Source organism: Oncorhynchus mykiss, chromosome 17, assembly GCF_013265735.2.
Source record: "Oncorhynchus mykiss isolate Arlee chromosome 17, USDA_OmykA_1.1, whole genome shotgun sequence".
Taxonomy (NCBI): Eukaryota; Metazoa; Chordata; class Actinopteri; order Salmoniformes; family Salmonidae; genus Oncorhynchus; species Oncorhynchus mykiss.
This window is the reverse complement of record NC_048581.1, coordinates 78595185-78612261: the sequence shown is the minus strand read 5'-3', so window position 1 is coordinate 78612261 and position 17077 is coordinate 78595185. Positions and strand designations below refer to the sequence as shown.

At 44.3% G+C, this 17077-nt stretch overlaps 1 protein-coding gene across 6 annotated transcripts in view; it reads right to left on the bottom strand.

Moving 5' to 3' along the window:
- The window catches only part of LOC110494629 (E3 ubiquitin-protein ligase TRIM62), a 43743-nt gene extending 28621 nt beyond the window's left edge, over nt 1-15122 (bottom strand). Inside the window, exons 1-2 of one of the 6 annotated variants that reach the window (XM_036948245.1) lie at nt 14840-15122; nt 13184-13765 (exon numbers count right to left, since the gene is read on the bottom strand). In XM_036948245.1, coding sequence (XP_036804140.1) covers nt 13184-13591 — 408 coding nt within the window. In that variant the 5' untranslated portion in view covers nt 13592-13765; nt 14840-15122. Of the gene's footprint in view, nt 1-13183; nt 13766-14485 lie in introns of all 6 variants that reach the window. The other 5 variants (XM_036948246.1, XM_036948248.1, XM_036948243.1 and 2 more) reach the window with 5 other exon arrangements.
- Between the last annotated feature and the right edge of the window lie 1955 nt (nt 15123-17077).

Here is a 17077-nt window from a genome sequence, read left to right as displayed (position 1 = left end):
AGATGGCACCATGAGGAAGGACAATATGTGGATATATTGGAGCAACATCTCAAGACATCAGTCAGGAAGTTAAAGCTTGGTCGTAAATGTGTCTTCCAAATGGACAATGACCCCAAGCCTACTTCCAAAGTTGTGGCAAAATGGCTTAAGGACAAAAAGTCAAGGTATTGGAGGGGCTGTCAAAGCCCTGACCTCAATCCTATAGAAAATTTGTGGGCAGAACAGAAAAAGTATGTGCGAGCAAGGAGGCCTACAAACCTGACTCAGTTACACCAGCTCTGTCAGGAGGAATGGGCCAAAATTCACCCAACTTATTGTGGGAAGCTTGTGGAAGGCTACCCAAAAGTTAAACAATTTAAAGGCAATGCTACAAAATACTAATAAAGCACTAAATAAACTTCAGTTAGTGCTAAATATGGCTGCTAGAATCCTGACTAGAACCAAAAAATGTGATCATATTACTCCAGTGCTAGCCTCTCTACACTGGCTTCCTGTTAAGGCAAGGGCTGATTAAGGTTTAACTGCTAACCTATAAAGCATTACGTGGGTTTGCGCCTGCCGTACATACCTACATGTATGCTAAGGTTACAAGACGCAGGCCTCCTTACTGTCCCCAGAATTTCTAAGCAAACAGCTGGAGGCAGGGCTTTGTCCTATAGAGCTCCACTTTTATGGAATGGTCTGCCTACCCATGAGTGTAGTCTTGCCCAGGAGTGTGAAGGTCTCTCTCTCTCTCTCTCTCCTTTTTTTTTTGGTCCTCCAATAATCGGTATCGGCGTTGAAAAATCACAATCGGTCGACCTCTAAATCGGAGTATTTATCCTGTCTTGTCCTGTGTGAATTTAAGTGTGCTGTCTCTAATGCTCTCGCTCTCTCAGAGGACCATGCCTCAGGACTACCTGGCCGTGCTGTTGCTCCAGTTTCAACTGTTCTGCCTGTGGCTATGGAACCCTGACCTGTTCACCGGACGTGCTACCTCTCCCAGACCTGTTGTTTTCAACTCGCTAGAAACAGCAGGAGCGGTGGAGATACTCTGAATGATCGGCTATGAAAAGCCAACTGACATTTACTCCTGAGGTGCTGACCTGTTGCAACCACGGTGATTATTATTATTTGACCCTGCTGGTCATCTATGAACATTTCAACATCTTGGCCATGTTCTGTTATAATCCCACCCGGCACAGCCAGAAGAGTCTAGGTCCAAGGCCACCCCTCATAGCCTGGTTCCGCTCTTGGTTTCTTCCTAGGTTCTGGCCTTTCTAGGGAGTTTTTCCTAGCCACTGTGCTTCTACACCTGCATTTCTTGCTGTTTGGGGTTTTAGGCTGGGTTTCTTTACAGCACTGACATCAGCTGATGTAAGAAGGGCTTTATAAATACATTTGATTGATTGATGTAAACTTCTGACCCACTGGGAATGTGATGAAAGACATACAGGCTGAAATAAATCACTACTATTATTCTGAAATTTCACATTCTTAAATTGGTGATCCTAACTGACCTAAGACAGGGAATTTTTACTAGGAGTAAATGTTAGGAATTTAAATGTATTTGGCTAAGGTGTATGTAAACTTCCGACTTCAACTGTAGGTAACAATACGTCCGCCACACTGATCCTCAACACAGGGGTGCGTGCTCAGCCCCATCATGTACTCCCTGTTCACGCATGGCTGCACGGCCAGGCACGACTACAACACCATCATTAAATTTGCTGATGACACAACAGTGGTAGGCCTGATCACCGACAAACGACGAGACAGCCTATAGAGAGGAGGTCAGAAGACTGAAAGGTGGCTTAAAAGATTTGGCATGGGTCCTCAGATCCTCAAAAAGTTCTACAGCTGCACCATCAAGAAAATCCTGACTGGTTGCATCACTGCCTGGTATGACAACTGCTCGGCTTCTGACTGCAGAGCGTGACAGAGGGTAGTGTGAACAGCTCAGTACATCACTGGGGCCAAGCTTCCTGCCATCCAGGACCTCTATACCAGGCGGTGTCAGAGGAAGGCCCTAAGAATTGTCAAAGACTCCAGCCACCCTAGTCATAGATAGACTGTTCTCTCTGTTACCGCACGGCAAGCGGTACCGGAGCGCCATGTCTAGGTCCAAGAGGCTTCTAAACAGCTTCTACCCCCAAGCCATAAGACTCCTGAACATCTAGTCAAATGGCTACCCAGACTAATTGCATTGCCCCGCCCCCACACCACTGCCACTCTCTGTTGTCATATATGCATAGTCACTTTAAAAACCTACATGTACATACTACCTCAACTAACCGGTGCCCCAGCACATGGAATCTGTACCGGCACCCCCCTGTATATATTGTTATTTTTTACTGTTGCTCTTTGATTACTTGTTACTTTTCTTCTCTCTTATTCTCATCCATATATTTTTTAAATTACATTGTTGGTTAGGGGCACGTAAGTAAGCATTTCACTGTAAGGTGTTGTTTTCGGGCGCAAATGACTAATAAAATTTGATAGCAAAGTTAGGACTACTTTTAACAATTCCCCCTGGTTTTTGTTTGGCATCCGTTTAAAAAGTGAAAAATCAGAGTCTCAGCATCATTCTGTTACCGTGGAATTTCCATCTCTGATCCCATTGCACCTTGACTGAGAAGGGGGAGACATCGGAGTTACTGGGTAAACAGAGATAGGCCTAACCTACATTTATAATACAGAGGAAACACAGGAAGGGTAAACGACGTCAACCAGACAGGCTTCCCCACTCCTGGAGCACCATTAGAGTGGAGGGGTTGGGCTGTGAGGCGTGGAGGGGTTGGGCTGTAAGGCTCACTGATGGAGCAGTAATGAGGACTCCAATCAACAGTACACCTAATTAAATCATCTGGAGCTAAATCACAGACACAGGGAAGGAATCACATGAGATTATGGCCCACACTAGCCCTGGCCTCTAAACAATGGCCTGTAATCTGGGATGCTAAATCCAAAGCTAATCAGGAGCGCACAGCTCAGAGCCTTAGGGCTTTCATGGGGTCTGAGGCTGTCGTCCACACAGCACAATAATTACATTACGGACATGCTGCTCTAAGGAGAACTAAAGGAGGGTGGTGTATGGGCTACTACAGTCTACATACCCCACTAGACTAGCATTTAATATTCACTTTTAATACTCAGATGAAGTTGTCGCAAGGATAAAATTATATCCATGTAAAAGATTTCCATGCTGATCTGTTCCACAGTATCAACAAGGTGAACTAGCAGAAATGGGCCTATATAAACCCAATTACGCTGGCCTATTTCTCAAGCCTCGCACCGAATGTGGATATAGCATTCATCTGCTGTTTCTTCAGCGCGTTGTGTTTCAGGGATCACCAGCTGGAGAACCCTTTTCACCCAATTCTACAGAGAGTTGGACTGTAATAAAACAGATGTGGAGACCAAAGACTGGCCTCAGGATAAACGGAATGTTGGTCAATCCATCGATAAACAGTGGAGACTAATCCAAATCTGAACAGTGGAGCGAACAGTCCTTCAGTGTAATAAATTCTAATCTCTGACCAAGAGAATGCAAAACCAGCAACAGTCGATGTATTATCTCAACACCTGTTCAGTTCTTCAATGAGACAGTGGAAAAAAAGAGAAACATGCAGTAAAATGAAGATTGAGAGGATATGGGTGAGCTTGTCATGTTCCCATGGGAACCGAGAAGTCTAATTCACAACATCCGACTTGCCCATTGTAAACATACAGAAACTCCTCTATTCAAACAAATACAGGACAGCAGATGTAAAGGATCCAAGATGGCGTAGCAGTCAGACGTCTTTGTCTTGTCCCATGTGTATATATCTTTTTCATTGCATTCTTTTTAATATTTTTCCTAAACCTCAACTTCAAAATACTCTCCTGCAACCCGCCTCACCCAATGTGGTGTGAATCCGGAACCCCGCCGATCCTCTACGACTGGAATACCGACATAATCTGCCCGAGGATTCCAACATGCCCCACAGGCACGACGCCCGTTGAAGGACCATTCTGCTAACTGGCTAGGCCTGCTAGCTACCTAGAGCAACTTGGAACCCTACTAATTCCACGACTGGTCTATCGATGTCACCACACGAAGAGGCAAAAACAGACTTACCCCCATCGGTACGTCCCCCAAAGGCTAACTTGCTAGCCCCGGTCTACTAACTGCTAGCTTGCCTGCCCCGGTCTGCTAACTGCTGGCTTGTTTAGCCCCGGCCTACTAACTGTTATCGTGTTTGCATCGGGCCTGCTAACTGTCTGAATCGCCGTGTTCCCAGTCAGCCTTAACCAACTATGTTGTCCCACCTCCTACATATGCGATGACATCACCTGGTTTAAACATCTCTAGAGACTATATCTCTCTCATCATTACTCAATGCCTAGGTTTACCTCCAATGTACTCACATCCTACCTTACCTTTGTACACTATGCCTTGAATCTATGCTATCGTGCCCAGAAACCTGCTCCTTTTACTCTCGAACGTGCTAGACGGCCAGTTCATTTAGCCACACCCTTATCCTACTTCTCCTCTGTTCCTCTGGTGATGTAGAGGTTAATCCAGGTCCTGCAGTGCCTAGCTCCACTCCCCAGCACGAGCTCAGAAGATAGATGGGGTGCAATCAATTCACATATGGTATCGAGGGCACAGCTGGGGGTAGAGGGAGGTCTATACCAAGTGGCAACAATGAGAGACTTGTTTCTGGAAAGGTACATTTTTAGAAGTAGAAGCTCGAATTGTTTGGGTACGGACTTGGATAGTAATACAGAACGCTGCAGGAATAGATACAGTGCCTTGCGAAAGTATTCGGCCCCCTTGAACTTTGCGACCTTTTGCCACATTTCAGGCTTCAAACAAAGATATAAAACTGTATTTCTTTGTGAAGAATCAACAACAAGTGGGACACAATCATGAAGTGGAACGACATTTATTGGATATTTCAAACTTTTTTAACAAATCAAAAACTGAAAAATTGGGCGTGCAAAATTATTCAGCCCCCTTAAGTTAATACTTTGTAGCGCCACCTTTTGCTGCGATTACAGCTGTAAGTCGCTTGGGGTATGTCTCTATCAGTTTTGCACATCGAGAGGCTGAAATGTTTTCCCATTCCTCCTTGCAAAACAGCTCGAGCTCAGTGAGGTTGGATGGAGAGCATTTGTGAACAGCAGTTTTCAGTTCTTTCCACAGATTCTCGATTGGATTCAGGTCTGGACTTTGACTTGGCCATTCTAACACCTGGATATGTTTATTTTTGAACCATTCCATTGTAGATTTTGCTTTATGTTTTGGATCATTGTCTTGTTGGAAGACAAATCTCCGTCCCAGTCTCAGGTCTTTTGCAGACTCCATCAGGTTTTCCAGAATGGTCCTGTATTTGGCTCCATCATCTTCCCATCAATTTTCACCATCTTCCCTGTCCCTGCTGAAGAAAAGCAGGCCCAAACCATGATGCTGCCACCACCATGTTTGACAGTGGGGATGGTGTGTTCAGGGTGATGAGCTGTGTTGCTTTTACGCCAAACATAACGTTTTGCATTGTTGCCAAAAAGTTCAATTTTGGTTTCATCTGACCAGAGCACCTTCTTCCACATGTTTGGTGTGTCTCCCAGGTGGCTTGTGGCAAACTTTAAACAACACTTTTTATGGATATCTTTAAGAAATGGCTTTCTTCTTGCCACTCTTCCATAAAGGCCAGATTTGTGCAATATACGACTGATTGTTGTCCTATGGACAGAGTCTCCCACCTCAGCTGTAGATCTCTGCAGTTCATCCAGAGTGATCATGGGCCTCTTGGCTGCATCTCTGATCAGTCTTCTCCTTGTATGAGCTGAAAGTTTAGAGGGACGGCCAGGTCTTGGTAGATTTGCAGTGGTCTGAAACTCCTTCCATTTCAATATTATCGCTTGCACAGTGCTCCTTGGGATGTTTAAAGCTTGGGAAATCTTTTTGTATCCAAATCCGGCTTTAAACTTCTTCACAACAGTATCTCGGACCTGCCTGGTGTGTTCCTTGTTCTTCATGATGCTCTCTGCGCTTTTTAACGGACCTCTGAGACTATCACAGTGCAGGTGCATTTATACGGAGACTTGATTACACACAGGTGGATTGTATTTATCATCATTAGTCATTTTAGGTCAACATTGGATCATTGAGATCCTCACTGAACTTCTGGAGAGAGTTTGCTGCACTGAAAGTAAAGGGGCTGAATAATTTTGCATGCCCAATTTTTCAGTTTTTGATTTGTTAAAAAAGTTTGAAATATCCAATAAATGTCGTTCCACTTCATGATTGTGTCCCACTTGTTGATTCTTCACAAAACAATACAGTTTTATATCTTTATGTTTGAAGCCTGAAATGTGGCAAAAGGTCGCAAAGTTCAAGGGGGCCGAATACTTTCGCAAGGCACTGTATAGCAAGCAGCTTCAGTGGTAGCCGCAGTAGCAAGCAGCTTCAGTGGTAGCCGCAGTAGCAAGCAGCTTCAGTGGTAGCCGCAGTAGCAAGCAGCTTCAGTGGTAGCCGCAGTAGCAAGCAGCTTCAGTGGTAGCCGCAGTAGCAAGCAGCTTCAGTGGTAGCCGCAGTAGCAAGCAGCTTCAGTGGTAGCCGCAGTAGCAAGCAGCTTCAGTGGTAGCCGCAGTAGCAAGCAGCTTCAGTGGTAGCCGCAGTAGCAAGCAGCTTCAGTGGTAGCCGCAGTAGCAAGCAGCTTCAGTGGTAGCCGCAGTAGCAAGCAGCTTCAGTGGTAGCCGCAGTAGCAAGCAGCTTCAGTGGTAGCCGCAGTAGCAAGCAGCTTCAGTGGTAGCCGAAGTAGCAAGCAGCTTCAGTGGTAGCCGCAGTAGCAAGCAGCTTCAGTGGTAGCCGCAGTAGCAAGCAGCTTCAGTGGTAGCCGCAGTAACAAGCAGCTTCAGTGGTGGCCGCAGTAACAAGTGAAGTAACTACTGCATCTTTATGTCTGAGGACATTATGTCTGGACAAGTCTAACAGAACATGCCTGTTCTGCCATTCCCCATGGCTCTGTTTCCGCACAAATGCAAACGCTGTCTCTCTTTCTCTCTGCAATGCCACTGAGCGCTGAACTGTTCAAACATTAGCGAGTTATTTAACCATTTTTTTCACTCTGCCTTGTTCTGGGAACCACCTCTCTCAGAAGAATAAGGAATGAGGAGGAAGATTAAGGACGGGATAGAGAACAAGAAAGTAAACGAGAGTGAGGAAAGAGAGGGGGACCGGGAGCGGACTGGGACAGGCCTCAGGAGAGAGCCACGGGTGCCCTTGAAATTGCCTGACTCATTACTGCAGCAATGGCCATGCATGTGGAAGGGGAGCTCAGAGAGAGCTGTGTGAGTGTTAGAGAGTGAGCGAAAGTGAGAGAAAGCCCTGGTTAACCCCTGAAGGGACACTTCAAAGGCCCATACGCTCCTCTCTTTCCCCTGCTTCAAATACCACACAGTGTTAGTGGAGCAGGTAAGGGGAAAATGTTAACACCTCATCCTTAACCTGTGTGTTCTGGACCAGATAAGGATGAAATAATAACTGGGGAGGTCTAATGGAGAATGGTGTACAGGAGCTCCCTTTAACTGAAATACCTTGTTGGAGAGGTTCAACACTAGTGCTCCCATAGACCTCATAGCAGTAGAGCAAATCGGAGGGCCATTGGAAACTTTGCTAAAGCAAACAGATGTGCTGCACCCCTACCACAGCCTCCAGCCTATCCCTCAAAACAGAGTATCTGAAGCTCAGTCCCCAAATCCCTGTATGCATGGATAACCAGGGCTACAGAACCCTTCTCCTCTTGTCTGGGTTTCCCATCACCGCTGTCTAATGACAAGCAGAGCAGAAAGAGGTACATGTCCCTGGGGCCACTGGAAAGCAGGCAAAGGCTCTAACTCCATATACTCCTGTCCCAGTCCCCATGCTGCTCTGCACACTGACAGACCACATTACAATTAAGGGACTGGCCTTAGTGACTCAAATTTGTCTATATGGAGCAAAGCTAAATATTCTGAGAATAAAGCACACATTCACAGCGTCCGTACAGGTCTGATAAGCTGTGTGGTGAAAGATGCCGTTGAAACAGCAATCTGCTAGCCTGTTTTTAGATGACAACAACATGGAAAACAAAACCAGAGGTCACCATTATTGCGTCAAACAAAGCTGTCCATTCACCCACAACACTTCAGACGAATAGGCAAGCAAATCAAATTAAATGTTTAAATAAGGCTAAACCAATAACCAACTAAACATTATTTCCATTTGTGTACAGGGGTTGTGCTGTCCATGCCAGCCTTTATGAACAGAGGCATACAGCCCTCCTAGGCAGAGTGCAGGAGCCCTTTTCCCTCTGAATCTCTGCTTCCTCAAGCAAATGGCAGAGCTGCCAACATATCCTTCCCTATACCACCTTAATATCCTTCACATTGAAAAGCATGTGCGCAGACAGTGTGTGTACGTGCGGACAGCAGCGTGTGTGTCACTGAGCTGAAGTGGAGGACATGCTAGCTAGCGCATTATAGATTTGACTGCAGCATGGATCCACAGGGGTAAGGATGACAATCGGCAGGAGCTAAAGCTCCCTGACATCAACAACCTGCATGCCTGTGGTCAGAGCAGAGAAGTGACATGCCAAGCTAAGGAGATTACACCTTCTCTCACTCTCAGCCCAAAGAGTAGCTCCTGCCCTGCCTGGCAGCCACACGACAACTAAAGCCCTCGCTGGGTTCATCTGTGGGCAGAGTCAGGCCAACAGACTGTCAACCACATCCCTTATCTTGCTCAACATATGTGGCAACAGTCAGGGCATTTCATCATCTTTAAGGCACTCAATACAAAACCAAAATGTTTATACGTAAACAGCAAGGTAACCAGAGACATTTTGCTCTATCCCCCCAGTCTTCCATTAGGTCAATGGGCAATATAGCTACAGTATGCTGTAACCTAAAAGCAAGCTTCCTTGGACAAACTACTGCATTGAGATAGGAATTGAAAAGCAATGTTTTAACCCAGGGCAGTAGACCTGGTGGAGGAGTCTGTCAGCCTAGACACATTTTCTCCTCCTCCTCGGTCTGACTGAGAACCTCCTCAGGGAGCTGCAGTGTCATTACAGCCAGAGAGAGAACAAAAGGGAGAACAATGTGTGTGTCCACCAAATTCCATCCCACCCAGCAACAAATACCCCTCAGTCTCACCTGACAAAACAAAAGATGAATCCCATTCAACAGACACATCCCACCTGGCATCACAAGTGCCTTCTGAACACTGAGTTGAACATTACTTTTAGACACCTTTGTCCATCACACCATGACACTTAACTTCTTCGGGGTAGGGGGCAGTATTGGGAATTTTGGATGAAAAGTGTGCCCAAATTAAGCTGCCTGCTACTCAGCCATAAAGGCTAGAATATGCATATAATTAGTAGATTTGGATAGAAAACACACTGAAGTTTCTAAAACGGTTTGAATGATGTCTGAGTATAACAGAACTCATATGGCAGCAAAAACCTGAGAAAAAAATCCAACCAGGAAGTGGGAAATCTGAGGTTTGTAGTTTTTCCACTCAGCCCCTATCGAATACAGTGGGATATTGATCATGTTGCACTTCCTACGGCTTCCACTAGATGTCAACAGTATTTAGAAACTGGTTTGAGGGTTCTACTATAAAGGAGGGGCTCATAAGAGCTCTTGGAGTGAGTGGTCTGGCAGAGTGCCACAGGCTCAGTCTCGCGCGCTCACGTGAAAGGTAGCTACGTTCCAATTAATTTCTGAAGACAAAGGAATTGTCCGGTTGGAATATTATTGAAGATTTGTGAAAAACATCCTAAACATTGATTCTAAATATTGTTTGACATGTTGCTACGAACTGTAACAGAACTTTTGACTTTTTGTCTGCTCCTAGTGAAAGTGCGTCATGAATGTGGATTACTGGACTGAACGCACAAACAAAAGGAGCTATTTTGACATGAATTATGGACATTATCGAACAAAGCGAACATTTGTGGAACTGGGATTCCTGGGAGCGCATTCTGATGAAGATCAAAGGTAAGTGAATATTTATAATGCTATTCTGACATCTGTTGACTCCAACATGGCGGATATCTGTTTGGCTTGATTTGGGCTCTGAGCACTGTACTCAGATTATTGCTTTTTTCGGTAAAGTTTTTTAAAAATCTGACAGCGGTTGCATTAAGGAGAAGTGTATCTATAATTCCGTGCATAATACTTGTATTTTCATCAACATTTTATGAGTATTTCTGTAAATTGATGTGGCTCTCTGCAAAGTCACCGGATCTTTTGGAACTACTGAACGTAACGCGCCAATGTAAACTCAGATTTTTGGATATAAATATGAACTTTACCGAACAAAACATACATGTATTGTGTAACATGAAGTCCTATGAGTGTCATCTGATGAAGATCAACGGTTAGTGATTAATTTGATCTATATTTCTGCTTTTTGTGACTCCTCTCTTTGGTTGGAAAATGGCTGAATGCTTTCTGTGACTCGTTGCTGACCTAACTGATCTATGTTCTGTTTTTGCCGAAAAGCGTTTTTGAAATCAAACACTGTGGTTGGTTTAACGAGAATTTTATCTTTAAAATGGTGTAAAATACTTCTATGTTTGAGGAATTTTAATTATGATATTTCTGTTATTTTGAATTTGGCGCCCTGCAGTTTAACTGGCAGTTGACAGGTGGGACGCTCCCACGTACCCTAGAGAGGCTAACTCAGCATTACCAGGGCATGCTGTTCAAAAGGAACTTCTACCCAAAGGCAAAACCTTTGCACAGTACGTTTCTTTAAACCGCCCAACTGGTCATTGAATGCTAAAAGCATTTTTTATTTTTATTTAATGGAACTGAAAGACCCAAAATGTTGGCCAATAACATCCTCAAAGAGCAACATTTCTGTTCCCGTCATTTCACTGAGCTAAACAAGAAATTACTTGAAAAATGACGACTCTCAGAAAATACAATGACTCGTATTTGAAGTCACACTTATAGGGGACATGTTTGTTTCTGTATCTTCTCTCGGGGTCCTGTAGATCGGGGCAGCTTTTTACCCTCCTGCTGTAAAGTTTATACGAAATGTCACAACAGATCCCATTGGAAAAGGCTCCAAGGAGAGAGAGAGAAACTGTCCAAGAAGAACAGCATGTTGTACTAATGAATTATCTATTGAGATTACACTGCCCTGACCTTTTGAATGCTCCAAGGCAGCCTAGATGCATCAAGATGGACTGTTTCAAGGCTCCTACAGCTCAGCAGCAAGGACATGCGAAATAGTCTACTAAGCCTTTGATTGTCAGGTACTTAACATTAAAAGAGAGGTTCTCTCTCTTCCTGAGTCAAGGAAAAAATAAGTTCAGTATACAATGAGGGGATAACATAAGGAACATTCAGAGCCTGCAGCCATCCCACAGACAGCCTAGCCTAATGCCTGTTGGACAGAAGAGGGATTGAGGAAATCATTTCAAACGGCACAAGTCTGATCCTTTTTCAGAGCTCCCTCCCTGGTGTTGACCAACCTACAGTGTTAATCATGTGCTCCAGTATCACACCTCGGCTCTGGTCCAACAGTGGCTTGGGACAGAGAGTGCGTCTATAGCTGCCTTGAGTGTTGACGGATTCAAGGGTATAATACACAAAACAAATGGGATTGGACTGTTATACATACTGTAACAATGGAGTGCAAAGAGAAGAGAACAGGATTAGCTACAATGCCAGAGTTATGGGATTGTGTCTCTGTGGGACTAATCAAAGTACGGAAGAAAAGGCTAACGATATTCATTGACTGAGTTTGTGGTAATATTGGGAATATCAAAGGGAAATATATTGAATTGGATTGTTGCTCTACATACGCTAGCATTAGTCTATACAGAGATGCTATTCATTATTTTAGACTACATGTGTAATGCCATGATGTAACTAAATCAGCTGAATCATTATTCTTTGTGAGCCCAAATGAAGGACAACTGTAGTGATGGAAATGTCATGGAAAGTCAGCCCATAAGGGTGGGGGAAACAGCTTGATGGGATTTCATAGTGCCCGAAACAACATTGATAGAAAATAAACCACAACGTATAAAAATCTGATATGTGCTTATTCAACCTGTTTACTCTGCCAGAGGGGCAAAGATCGTGTGTTCATTTGCGAATCAACGGTTGGTCCTCCGGCCCTTGGCAGAAGACGTTTGTTTAGCCTATATTATAGTAAAACAATTGTCTTGACTGACAATAGCATTACTCTGGTGTTGTTAATCTTTTGAGGTAAACATCAAGGACAATACATCAACAAGTTCCGCTCTCAGAAAAGGGCACAGAGATCAATAGTCAGGTTGTTAACTGACTATCCTACCGATCCTTGACTTCGGCGATGTAATTGACAAAATAGCCTCCAACACTCTACTCAGCAAATTGGATGCAGTCTATCACAGTGCCATCCATTTTGTCACCAAAGCCCCATACATTGATGCGACATGTATGCTCTCGTTGGCTGGCCCTCGCTTCATATCCGTCGCCAAACTCACTGGCTCCAGGTCATCTATAAGTCGTTGCTAGGTAAAGCCCCGCCTTATCTCAGCTCACTGGTCACCATAGCAGCACCCACCCACAGCACGCGCTCCAGCTGGTATACTTCACTGGTCACCCCCAAAACCAATTCCTACTTCGGCCGCCTTTTCTTCCAGTTCTCTGCTGCCAATGACTGGAACGAACCTCATCACCATATTGTTATTTATTTAGCTCCTTTGCACTCCAGTACCGCTACTTGCACACTCATCTTCTGCACATCTATCACCCCAGTGTTTAATTTGCCATACTGGAATTATTTTGCCACTATGGCCTATTTATTGCCTCACCCCCCTTATCCTACCTCATTTACACACACACACTGTATATAGAGACTTTCTCTATTGTATTATTGACTGTATGTTTGTTTATTCCATGTGTAACTGTGTTGTTTGTGTCGCACTGCTTTGCTTTATCTTGGCCAGGTAGCAGTTGTAAATGAGAACTTGTTCTCAACTAGCCTACCTGGTTAAATAAAGGTGAAATAATAAATAAATAAAAAATAAATAAAAAATGGAGCTCAGTTTCAAAAGGCTTTCATTCCCCCCTAATTCAACTCCTGAGCCCTGGCTATGACTAACACTTAGAATTCTGGACACCCCATGGTACTAGACGAGGAGAAAGGACGTCCAGTGGAACTGACCTGTATCTCCTCGTAGGCCTCGTCAATAGTGGTGACCTGGTGTTGCTCGTGTAAGGCTGGCTCATCACAGAAGAAGCATACCAGGCTCTTGTCGCTGAGGCAGAAGAGCTTGACCTTCTCATGGTCCTTGCACGGATAGGAGCTCCTCTGCGCGTTGAGGATGGCGTCCAGCGGGAAGGCTGAGTAGCGCTCCACGATGTTGGACAGCTTGAGGCTTGGGGAGAGAAGAGGGTCTGCGAAGGTCCTCCTACACTCAGGACAGTCTCGGGCACCGTGGGGCTCCTGCCTGCTCCAGTGCTCAGTTATACACTTACGGCAGAAATAGTGCTCACAGCCAAAACTGACAGGGTCCTGATAGATACTCAGGCAAATGGAACACAAAAGCTCGTCCTTCAGACAGCAAGCCATTTGCAAACATAGAGGTTGAGATGCATCTGACTGCACACTGCTTGGGAGCAGAATGCACCTGGTTATATTTTTCAATACACTGTTCTGGACTGAGAGATCACATCAGGGTTTGGTTCTTGACTGTCAGTTCAATGACACCCACTTCAGAATCTTGGCCACTATTCTTTGATCTTTCTGCAATGACAAAACACAGACATAGCCACTGTGGAGCAATCTAATACAGACAGCAGACGGTATGCAAAAATATATACATCAAAGTAAATCTGATAAAGGGTTTAAGTAGTAAACCAGACATCTTTGGCATTCATCTCTTGGTGTGCAATAGCCAGCAAGGATAAGCTGTGGTCGCTGGAAGTTATGATTTTACCACTTGTTAGCTAAGAAATTTGAACCACTGTCAATTCTATAGCTTTTGAATCGCATACGTGGTCAAGTAAAAAGATTGAGCTTTGTTTTTTAACAGCATGGTTACATTCTCATTGTCTTCTACGACGATGGAGTCGCTCAACACAGCAACTGCAGTATTTTGACCTGTTCTCCTTTGGACACTGGCCGAATTAATGTCATAAGCTAGCACATTAGCTAGCTACGCTTAGTAGGTGAGCTAACTTATATGTCCAATAATGACCCCCGGCTAAGAATCGACATGTCTATAAAAATAAATACAAATGAGTGAGATAACAAGCTCCCTTAATTTGCCATACAACTTATTTAACTCACGTTTGTTACCTGGCTATTTCTGAATTTCGTTTCGCTTGTCAGCTAATATTTTCAATTGCAAAACTGACAACGTTAGCCGTCTAATTCGATAGCTAGCTAACGTTAGTTGCCTTGCTGGCCAGCTGGACTTAAACATAGCTATCTGCCTCCTCCATAAGAAAGAGATCAACTTACCATAGCAAATCTCCTTAAAATTTTACGTTAAATCATTTTGCTTTAAACGCAACCCTGTCTGATATTTTCCAAAATAATACAAGAAAACCGCACCAGATCAAATTAATAATTTCAGACAACCTCACTCACAAGCATTCACGCCACCCAAACTGACATCCACTGCTGCTCAGTCGATCTCACTCTCCTTCAGAAAGGAATGAAACACAGCACTAGAAACAAACCAACGCTCCACCTGCGCGTACTATGGGTGTCACACTGACACATCAAAACTCTTCGTTCAATCTGTGGTTGCGGATTCACATACACATGTTATTTGCTTGAGTTAAAATTTAAAACGCATAAATGATTACGTACATACAAGTACACAGACGGAGGAAACGCTACTGGTGATAAATGTTGTACCTCTGTAAACGAATGGAATGGCGCAAACTTCGACGCGCTCAGCTGAAAGACAAAGATTAGTTCCGCTAGCACAGCAGCACTAACGTCAAAGACAGTAAAGTCACAGAGTTTCTAAACACAGAGGCGCAACATTGCAAGACTTCCGGGAAGGCTTACGAAACAGACCAAGCAGACCAGGCTGGGTTTGAGAAGGCAATGAGAGAAGTGAACGATTCTTCCTTAGCTGTTCATTTTCTAGAAATCTAAAGGCACAACCTAGATTCGAGTCAATGTCTGCCGAACGGTTTGTGCTGATTGTACTTTGATTGTGACCGCCGGTTAAATGGTGTCCCTTGAGAATGCAAGAACAAGATGTATGTCATGGGAAGTGCAGCATATTCATAAGGAGACATATACTTGGAATATGGAGGAGGAGTGGAGGGAAAAACAGAGGCAGATGAGGTCTAAGAGAGAGAGGGAGGAAGACTGAAAAGATTTGGAGTGTGTCCTCAGATCTTCAAAAGTTATACAGCTGCACCGTTGAGAAGCTGTTAAGAAGCCTTTTGGACTTAGACTTGGCGCTCCGGTACCGCTTGCCGTGCAGTAGCAGAGAGAACAGTCTATGACTAGGGTGGCTGGAGTCTTTGACAATTTCTTTGCGGTCGGAGGCCGAGCAGTTGCCGTACCAGGCAGTGATACAACCTGTCAAAGACTCCAGCCACCCTAGTCATAGACTGTTCTCTCTGCTACTGCACGGCAAGCGGTACCGGAGCGCCAAGTCTAAGTCCAAAAGGTTGTATCACTGCCTGGTACGGCAACTGCTCCCCCTCCCTTTTTAAGCTGCTGATACTCTCTGTTTATTATCTATGCAGAGTCACTTTAATTCTGCCTACATGTACATATTACCTCAATTACCTCAACTAACTTCTGCCCCCGCACATTGACTCTGAATCGGTACCCCCTGTATATAGCCTCGCTACTGTTATTTTACTGCTGCTCTTTAATTGTCTTTTATTTTTATTTTTCACTTATCTATTTTTTACTTAACACTTGTTTTTCTTACAACTGCATTGTTGGTTAAGGGCTTGTAAGTAAGCATTTCACTGTAAGGTCCTGTTGTATTCGGCACTTGTGACAAATACCTTTTGATTTGAAGAGGGTGAGCTTGAGTCGGTTAAAAATGGCAGAAATTGGGAGATGGTTTGTTAAAGAAGAATGATAGAAAGTGTATGCAGAGTGAGCTGAAGACAGGAGGAGAAATGGAAGTGAATGAGGGCGAAGTATCAGGGGTGGTAGGTGTGGTGAAGTTCTCTGAGCCTGAGGCTTGGACCGAGGGTCAGGATAAAGATGAGTCTGTGACAGTAGGAGTGAAGTTTTTGGAAAAAGTGGACCCTTGCTTTTTGGCTGATCCATTTGTGGTTTCATGGTGAGTGAAAACAGAGTTGGGTGCAGTGGAATTGGTGAGGGTAACCAGAAGTGATCTTGTGATAATTGTTTGTGTTTCTGCTGGTCAGCGCGAGCAGGCGCTCCACGTTAAATGAATGGCAAGTTGTGTGAATTGTTTTGCTCTCAAGAAAAGGGCACCATTGGAATGAGTGATTACTGGGGTAGCAGTAAATGTGAAAGTTGACCAACTGAAGGGGAAGATTCCTGGTGTTTGTGATGCTCGTGGTTTAGTGCGACACAGACAGGGTGGCATGAGTGGTGAAACAGAAAAGTCGTTGTCTGTTCTTTTGAGTTTTGATGTTTAAGTCTTTGCCGAACAAAGTGATGTTAGGATATATAAGTTAACCTGTACAAGCTTTTGTGCCGAATACATTACGTTGTAACAGGTGTCAAGCTTATGGGCATTTGGCAGCAGTGTGTAAGATGGAGGTTCCTAGGTGTGAGAAGTGTGCAAAAGGGCACGACACAAAGGAATGTGTAGCATTAGGGAAAGTAGTGATATGTGTTAATTGTAGGGGTGCCCAGGGGGCTGGGGATCAGAAATGTCCCGTGTGAGAGAGGCAGGTTGAGTTTTCCAGTGTTCGAGTAGTGCAGACGTTGTCATATGCTGAAGCAGTAAATAAAGTTGTGGAAGATGGGTCAAGAGGGAGGGATCCTGAGAGGAGTTATGTGTGAGTCGTAGCTCTGCACCAGTACAGAGGGATAAACCAACAAGTGAAATGTTTCAGTAAGATTGGATTTTTAGCATTTATAGCAATGGTTATC